This window comes from Micromesistius poutassou (assembly GCF_964030765.1).
Source record: "Micromesistius poutassou genome assembly, chromosome: 1".
Lineage (NCBI taxonomy): Eukaryota > Metazoa > Chordata > Actinopteri > Gadiformes > Gadidae > Micromesistius > Micromesistius poutassou.
The window spans coordinates 9,127,135-9,136,654 of NC_140271.1; the positions used below are offsets into that span (position 1 = coordinate 9,127,135).

Below are 9,520 nucleotides of genomic sequence, written 5' to 3' on the forward strand. Positions count from 1 at the left end.
TGCTTTTCTAATTAATACATCTTGGCAACGGTTTTTACAGCCACTACGTCAAATGGGATCAAGGTCATGGCCGTCATGGGGAGTCAAAAGCAGAATATACCACATTGGTCAAATCCACAGCCCTTGAGACAGTTGTTGGTCTTCTGCTTGTGTTACACTTAACGGTTATTTCATTTTCTGTGACCCTTACTTCGTATTATTGTTTGCTCTGGGTATTCTTACAATATGGGCACACAAATCCATAATTACAACCATGGAATTAAAGACAGATGTTAATTAATAGGCTACATTATTTATTGAGCGTGGACATAAAAACAGTGCACATTTAGTTACCTATGGAGGAATATCGAGCTAGTTCAGATGATACATGTCTGACCAACATAATGACATGCGATTGGGTTATTTGTGTCGAAACACTTCTGAGGTGCGCATGTAATGGAGTTTTAAATGGAGCTCCTTCTGAACCGACGGGCCGGTGTCATGGATGCAAAGGCGTTTTCATACATCATCCAGCAGCGCAATATCATTTAGGTCTATCTTGCAAAATGTATAATTAGAGGATTTTTTTTAAATAAAAAACTCCTCAAACGAAACGTGTGAAATTTGATCATCAATGTTTGTGTTGCCTACATTTCAATGTTGTTGGGTTAATTTATGTTGCGTGTCCGTTTTTGCAAGAACACGCGATAGACTTTAGAAGAAGAATCAGAGTTCACCATTAGGCCTATCGTTTGGCTATAATTAGGCAAATTGTTAATTAACGAATAGCCCAATATAAATTAAATGGTAACACTTTGCAATATGGGATCACTGAACAATTATTAACATGAGAAAATGCAGTAATAAACATCTATAGCATTACCATAGGGGTAAGGATTAGGGGAAGCGGATTCAGGTTCAATTTACTCTGGTTGCAAGGCACACCATTTCCAAATCTAAGTAGGGGGTTAGGGTGGTCTCTCTGTCCCTAATAAAGCATGTATACATAAATACACTGAGATGATCAGCAACTCAATCCTTACTTAGCATTAACTGTTAATTAAGTGTTAGTTAATGGCTACTGTTATCCAATGTTATATACTTGTTACTTAATGTACCCTTATTGTAAACCAATGTCAACATTAACAGTGTCAGAAAGTCAAAACTAGATGGCACACATCACATAGGCTACATATGTATTTGTTTAACTTTTGTAACTTCTTATAATACGGTTGTGCTGTGCAAGGCCTATAGAATAAGGCACATTTAAACTAAACGAGTATACACGACAAGAATAAATTAACAAACCCACACAAAATGCTTATAATTTCCTCATGCAAAAGGTGTTTAGTTAAGTTTGTATGTTAGGTCCTACAATTATAGCAAAATAGCATAATTATCCTGGTGAAAAACGGCGGGCCACAGGCCTATCCGACCCTCTCACGTAAGGCGCCAAAGAGCAACTGTCGATGGTCATTTAGAAAGTTCTTCACGATGACCTTTCTAGATTACATAGTAAAGACGAATTAAAATCAAATTGGTGCTTTATGAACTTTCGAGGCCCTGTGATCATTGTTCAAGTCTCTTTATTTCAAATATTTTGTTCGATTTAACACAAATCAACTTCGCTGCAAAGAGCTCACTCTCAAATGGCAAATTCGAAATACAGTAGAACTAATGTAGCTCGACATTGGATTTGAAATGTGGATTTATAATATTTTCTGCTTAATCTATTCGTTCTAACATTTTTTTTTATTTATCTTGCATTGCACTCTATTGTATTTGTCAGCTTTCATTTGTGGTACTAATTGTGGTATACTAAAATAGCGTAACCAAGCATAATGTAGACCAATCAATAATTAAAATATAAGTTATATGGTAATCGCGTTCCAACTAAATTATTTGGTAAAAAAAAAAAAGTGTAGGCCTAATCTCATATCCAACTAACATCGCCTTCGCAAAGGTTTGCTGTGTTTAAAACAGTGTATTAGAACAGACGTGAGTTGAATCACACTTTGCCATGATTTGTGTTGAGACGGGTAATGGCTGTTTAATTGTCCCTCTCAAAGTCTTACATGTCTTATCTCATTAATGTATGGAAGACATTACGGAAATACTTAATTAATGAGCCTGCATAAGTCCGCAAGTCTACATGAATCAGAAAAAATAGTTGTATTATTGTATTATTATTATACAGTCATTATGATATTTATGTTTGCAGTTACATTAATACAAAAATAAAACAACGTTCAGATTTATCAAGATTGGGGTTCTTGACGAATTGACTTGAAATATCTACAAGTTCACTCATTATTAAAATGTATATGGTGTGCACAGACTTTTCTGATGAAACAGACATTGTGATTTATAACACATTTAAATGATTCCTGCTGCACAAGGTCCCGTATGCCATAAGTAGCCTGAATTTAGGGCTACAATTGTTAAATTGGCCTTTCTCTTGTCTAGATGATCCAAAATGAGAGATCCAAAATGATCTCAAAACAACAATTAATCTGATATCAAATTAAAAAATGTTTTAATCATAATCAAATCAAAACACGTTCTCACATGATATCAGTAATATTTTTCAGAATGAAAATTACATCCCTGTCATTCAGAAATATTTTGATCACAGAGCAACTCCTTTATTTCTTTTAATGAGTCGGATTTGATGCATGCTGTGTGTTTTTCTGGGATAGACCATTCATTTATTAATTTGTGTCATTGAGAATTCCTAGAGGAGAGCCTTGTAGAAATGTGGAGGGTAAAATGTCCGCTTGGTGCAGTGGTGCTTGATTTACAGTCGATACTCAGCTGACTCACAGCGACAACGTGCGTGCTGTAATCAAAACTGGGCACACATGAGCTCACTGGATACGTTGGATTTCTGGCGTGTGTTGGCGTTGTGACTGAAATCAAAGTCAAAGTCACAAGAGTGTCCTCGGGGAATGTTCCTTCCCAATAATCTGTTTGTAATATTTGAGCCAGATTCAGAGCACATTTAGATTATGCAATGTAATGTTTTGTAACTTTATGATTAAGGTAATACATTTGCTTAATGTTTTGACGGAGGAGGAGCAATACATTAAATAGAAAAAAAGCTAGTTCAGTAGCCTATACGGTTACCAGTACTTTACTTTTTTAAATGGCTGGTTCTGTAAAATCACAATTAACTCAAAATATAGAAATGTGCTCACTGGACTTAACCAACGGCTACTCCTGAGGATTCGGACAATGAAAAATATAGCAGAATGCTATGCTTACACAAAGGAGAATAGCCTACAATTAGCTGTCATTGTAATGACAAAAAGCCTAACATACATAACGTGGGATATGCACATAAATATTGCCTATTCCATAATCCCACGTACATTGCTATTAATTAACGTGTAAAATATGGTTGGTTCTACTAACCCAGTGTAGTGTAATGTGTGATGTTTTTGGTAAGGTCAATTTTGACACCGATTTTTGGTGTGTCGGTTAAAGGCAGTGCATCAGGAAATAAACAAGGAATGTTGATTTTAGTAAGCTTTTTATGTTCTTTTTCCTCCGGGAGTCCACATCTGTGATAATTTTATTTTCACACCTTCCTTATTTAACTGTTTTCCCCATTTAATCCACAGTTATATGATATGCTCCCCCCTGTGGTGTGGAGCCTCAAATAAAATGAGCAACCTACAGAATACAGGTGGAAGCACAGGCGTAATTACAATATGTATGGGGGGGGGGGCACTTCCCCAACAATAAGGAAAATGCCTTAAATGTACACCTACATAATGATATAAAATATACCAAAATGTAATAATGAAACAAAAAATTATAATCAGCAACTCCATAACTAAACTGAACAAAGTGCCATCATTATTGCTGCCGGTTCAAGTATGTACAGAATCTCTGCAGTTTGTCTCTGCAAGTGGTTTAACAATACCCCAACAGAAGCCATGGCCCGACTGCTGTGGGTAGGTACAGTGTACAGCCTATTTCACTACTTTGATCTGTGGAAGACAAACCTAATATTTCTGTATAGGACACCAGAGGGGATGAGAGACATGGAGAGAAGAGAGTTTGAGAGGAAAGGACAGGAGAGCAGAGGACTCAAGTGTTAAGGATTAAAGATAAAAGAGACTGAGACAATTTGTCTATGAGGAGGAGTAGGGTTATATACAGAAAAGACTGATGCAATAGAAACGTTAAAAAGAAATAAAAGTGCATTATATCCGTCCGTTTTGGAGTTTTTAGATTTGTTTCATGAATACTGATAGATAGTACACCAAGCCGTGGAGAGCAGGTGGGTAGGATATAGGATGAGAGGAGAAACTGAGAGCAGGGGCAGTCGTGCCAACCAAGTTTCCTACTTGTTAATATGTAAACAGAAACCACAATTTGATAAACCATGGCAACAACATCTGGACTGACCATTTAACAATGCATATGTTTATGTTCATATGGTGTTGTAGGACTACTTTACAAATCACTAATCTCTGTTTTTACAGATAATGAAGATCAAGAAATGGTAATGCCGACAAAACAAAGCTATTAAATATACACTATGAGACTAATTGCAAAAAGAAAATTAAGTAAAAAGATGTGTCCCTGAACTTTTAGAGAGTTTGGAATTGTAGGAATCTGCATTGTTGATGTCCATCATTTAGGAACTGGTTTAAGCACTCTTGATGAAATAACTTAATCCACATATTGAATCCTAATAAACCATAGCTCTTGTTATCCATTAAATAGCCTGTATACAGTATGTGATGGATAGTTTATAATTCATCCTTCCAAAGAATGAAGCAGTTAGACAATATTCCAGAATATATAACTGATATGAATTGAATTGATATCCATCTATTGACATCCAGCAATATCCAACTTATAACATCCAAACTATTTATTTAGGACTATATACTGTGCCTTCGGGGTTCGACTTTGTCAGGCTAATGATTAACTGTAATTTTGTTAAAATGAAGCAATATCAAATAAAAACCTGAGTTTGTGTGTTTTAGCTGCTATATAGTCAGCCATCACCCAGTCCGTTTTATAGACACCTTTATAAAAATAAAAAAGGATAGCCTGCGTCCTGAATAATATAGTGTTGGTCCAACGAACTCCACCCTACCTGGCGTCTGCATGTCTCGATAGTGTCCTGTCCGTTATCTAGACGATGATATGGCAGCGGATTAACAATCATCACAGATGATAGTCATAATAAGAAGACCAGGAGCGGTTCTATTTATAGGCTGCTCTGAACTGTGTTTAACAGGATGGATGCAGGCTGTTTGGGAGCTATATGTATGGAGCCACGGTGAACACTGTATTGTTTCATTATAATGGATGTTTTACTTTCAGAACATTAGAAATGCCTTGTGAACACGAGGTAAATGATTAAGTAAAATGGCACATAGCTTATTTCAAATGTTGTAGGGAAATGCCTCCCGATGAAAAGCAGGTGTAGGCCCATATTACAAACTTTAATAAGATAAGGTAAGCGCTTATCATGTTCGTCATAGTCTTCACCATGAAGCTATTAAAGCGATAGGCCTATACCAGAAAATAATAATTCGGCCTGAAAATCAACTGAATACAAACCATGAACTCAACAAATCTCAAATTCGATAATGAATATCACAGTTGGAACTTAAATCCAATTGCTTGCTTCGAAATCATTACAGTTATACAACTACAAGCAATGATTAATAACCAGTGATTTTGTGGCGTGAAGGTGGTTTATCCCAGGTGATCCCCTGCCCCACCTCGCTGCCATTTAGAGACATTAGGCGTCTAATGATTGACTTCCAAAAAAACAGGAACATCAAACGACGGAGGACAATGAGGGGTTGGTTCCCCCTATTCCTCCCCGTGGGGCGGCCACTGCCATGAGCCACAAGCCCGTCTTTAATTCTCCATAACAAAAAAGTACAAAGGACGAGCCGCAGACCAAAGACTTTACCTAACACCTCCACGTGGACCAGGCGCCTGGCGGGGCAGACAGAGAGCGCCCCGTCTCCTGCCTGTCCCATCAGGGCCGAGCCTGGACCGGCCCGCAGCGCCGGCTTGTATAAAAAGACGTGCGAGAAAGAGAGAGAGAGAGCGAGAGAGAGCGAGAGAGAGAGAGAGAGAGAGAGAGAGAGAGAGAGAGAGAGAGGTGGGGGACAATAGAAGGTGTAGGGAGGGAAGGGAAGGAAGGTCAAAAAGGCGGAGGAGGGTGGGGGGAGACGAAAACTTCCCATCGTGTCTGTGTGTAAACGAACTTGGCTTGAATGTTGTGCGTGTGTGTGTTTGTGTATGTGTGTGTATGACTGCGTCAACAAGGGACCAGACAGCTGTTTTTGGTGTAATCTGCTGAGGCTGTGATGTCTCAGTAAACTGGAGGAGAACGTAGCCTACCGGATCGGACGAAAGGGACTACAAGGAAAACGAAAAAGGACTTTGTTTTTGCTTTTCTTTTGAACTTTAAAAGCACATAACCACAGAAGCAGTCTAATGTGTGAGTTGTCGTGGCCTCCGATCGATCGAGTCTGTTGTGATTTGAGTAGTGTAGTAGAAATTTCAGGCTAGCTGTTAGTTACATTTTGTAGCCTATTTGAAAAAAAACATAAAGTATTCAGCATAGCTAAATTCAAAACACATGAAAACATGTCTTCTTTAAACGAAATAACAATGATTTATTCAACCTTGTTACCCTAAATACCATATGCCTAAGTTAATCATTATTTAAATCCCTGTCGTTTTACTTTTCTTTGGTTCAATCTAAATAACATTATCTTGTCTCCAAAACGCTCATTGACCTTGTATAAACCGGAGAAACTACATTGTGTTTTCAGTGACGTCAGTAGCTGCCCAGCACGGTCACGGCGGAGGGGAGCAGGAGCCGTGCTCGCGCAGCGCCCTGCTAGACCACAGTCGGCGGCACCGGACGGCCTTCACACGCGAGCAACTGTCCCGGCTGGAGCAAGAGTACTGCAAGGAGAGCTACGTCTCGAGGCCCCGGAGGTGCGAACTCGCCACTGAACTCAATTTACCGGAGACGACAATAAAGGTGAGACACTTATTTTCTTACACAAGCGTTTATCAGGAGCTTCATGGACATGAGTATGGCTATAGTCCTGCCTATAGACACCGGCTGTAGTCCTACCTCATACACAAGCTATAGTCCTGCCAATGCACAGGATATGGGCCAATTCGAGCCCACAGCCCCAAAACAAGAGCCACAATGAGATGGTAACCAAGTGGCCGCACAGGAACCCATTGACACTTTTAATGAATACAGTTTTCATGTTGTATCTCCTTACTTGTTGTTTCAATCAACACAGTTGGATTGAGTGGTGACAGCTTTAGCGGCATCTAACTTTTTGACGCGGAGGCCCCCATGACCAATGCAGCGGATTTAATATGCACGTAAATGCGCCCACCTTTCTGTCAACTATTTGAGGGTCTTTTATAGAAGAGCAGGAATGCGAGGGGAGGCCTCGTAAACGGCACCGCCTGACGTTTTAGAAGCATCGCTTTCCGGGATTTTCTTGAAGGTAGTAAAAAGAAAAAGTGCAGGGACACACATACAACCAGGCAGACGGACCGAGCTGATGGGAAGGAGTGCTACCACCTGCCAGCCGCAGCTCAAAGGAAAGAGGAAAACAAAAACAAGTTCAACTCAATTCAAAAAGAAAAAATATGATTTATTTCATTTCTGTTGCAAACCAATTTAAATATATCATGATCCGTCATAAAGAGTCATAAAGAGTATTTTAATTAGTGCCAAAGTACATTTGTTTTCACGTATGAGTAATATATGCCACGCTACAGAGAACCCTCAGTTACCTGTCGGAGCGATTATGATGAATTGTAAATCAGTCAGTATTATGGCCGTGTATTGCATGGCAATATGTGGTAACTCAAATCTTGGCATATTGTGTTCTTGCAGAAATGTATTGTGCTGCTGTGCTGGGGCACTTTCCTCTATAAAATCAATCATTGCAATGATGAAATTGAACCTTTCTGTGGCGAAGGCTCGCAGTAGCGGCCAAAGAGCCGTCCCCTGAGTTCTTCAGTTTCACCATTGAAACGTAACTGCGTCCACATTTCAGTGGTCATATTTAGGCATGGTTTTTGCTTGTTTCAAATGTATATTCAAGCTACTTTTAGAGTTAAGAGAAGTACAACTGCTCTCAACAAATAATAATTCATATTGTGAGTATCAGTGGCATTAAAGCATTTTCCCTTCCTCCCTACCTCCCTCCCCCCCTTCTCTACCTCCCTCCCCCCCTTCTCTACCTACCTCCCTCCCTCCCTCCCCTTCTCCATCCCATCCTCCCTCTGATCTCCCCTGATCTCCCCTCTATATCTCCCCCCCCCCCTTTTCTACCTCCCTCCATCTTCCCCTTCTCCACCTCCCTCCCCCCCTTCTCTATCTCCCCCCCCCCGCCCCCCTCTCCACCTCCCTCCCCCCCTTCTCCACCTCCCTCCCTCCCCGCTCCCCCCCTTCTCTACCTTCCTCCCTCCCCGCCCCCCTCCTCCACCCCCCTCCAGGTGTGGTTCCAGAACCGGAGGATGAAGGACAAGCGACAGAGACACTCTCTCTCCTGGCCCCACCCCCTGGTCGACCCACTGGGCATGCTCCTCTTGGGACGTGCCGCCTCCGCCCCCTCCTCCTCCTCCTCCTCCTCCTCCTCCTCCTCCCCCTCCTCACCCTACCCCTTCATCCCGCACCACCTCCCGCATCTCCCCCTACACCTCTACTCCCCCCTGGGTCTCTCGACCTCGGCCCACAGCCCCTACAGTGTCCCCATGAGGCCCCTGGAGGCGCTGCGCCTCTCCCACTACCACGGCCGGCCCGGCGGGCTCCAGCCGCCCGGCGTGGCTCTCTACCCCCCCGTGGGGGGAATGCACCACCCCGCCTCCTGCGCCTGCCCCCTCTGCATACAGTGGGGAACAGACCAACTGTTCAAAGCCAGGGGGGAGATTGCCGCCCTGGGCATGATGAGCCGATCCCGTAGCCCGAAGGCCATCCAGTCGGCTGCCCTGGACAGGAGGGAAGAGGTGGTGTGATGGACCGCGGTGGCCCTGAGCACCGCGTTTCACGGACTGAAGCCTTTACTGAGACGGTGACGTCAAGCAAAGCTGAATGAATAGGTGGAGGTAAGATGGAAATGTTGCAAAACAATACCCAGACCCATAGATTCAAAGAAGATCCATGGTTTCAACTGCACAATCACAGAATTAGTGAAGACCTCGATATTTTACATTTTCTATGCTCCTATTGTTTTGAGCATGAAGCCATAGCCTACCACTATGGTTTTATTTATTTGCCCAAGCGTGCCTTTTTAACGAGACATCAGGTTTATTCGTCAACGTTAGACCATCTATAATCCTGACATTGTGCACAGCGACTGCTTTGATAAGTTGAGGGTGAAGAAGCTGAACCGAATGCCTGCTAACGCTGGGTGCACTGCTGCGGTGGTTGCTTCCACTTTACAGCCCAGTGCAGCTCTTTTGATCCGAGCGTCGTGGCAAGACATGACACGTTTGTATGCACATGAGATTCGGT

At 41.9% G+C, this 9,520-nt stretch overlaps 1 protein-coding gene across 1 annotated transcript; it reads left to right on the top strand.

Annotated features, from left to right (window-relative positions):
• Window positions 1–4,028: 4,028 nt before the first annotated feature.
• eve1 (even-skipped-like1) lies at window positions 4,029–9,021 on the top strand (the record flags this gene model as incomplete). Its single annotated transcript, XM_084488548.1, has 3 exons — window positions 4,029–4,080; window positions 6,801–7,015; window positions 8,503–9,021. The coding sequence occupies 3 exons, from the start codon at window positions 4,029–4,031 to the stop codon at window positions 9,019–9,021; spliced, it is 786 nt and encodes a 261-aa protein (XP_084344674.1).
• Between the last annotated feature and the right edge of the window lie 499 nt (window positions 9,022–9,520).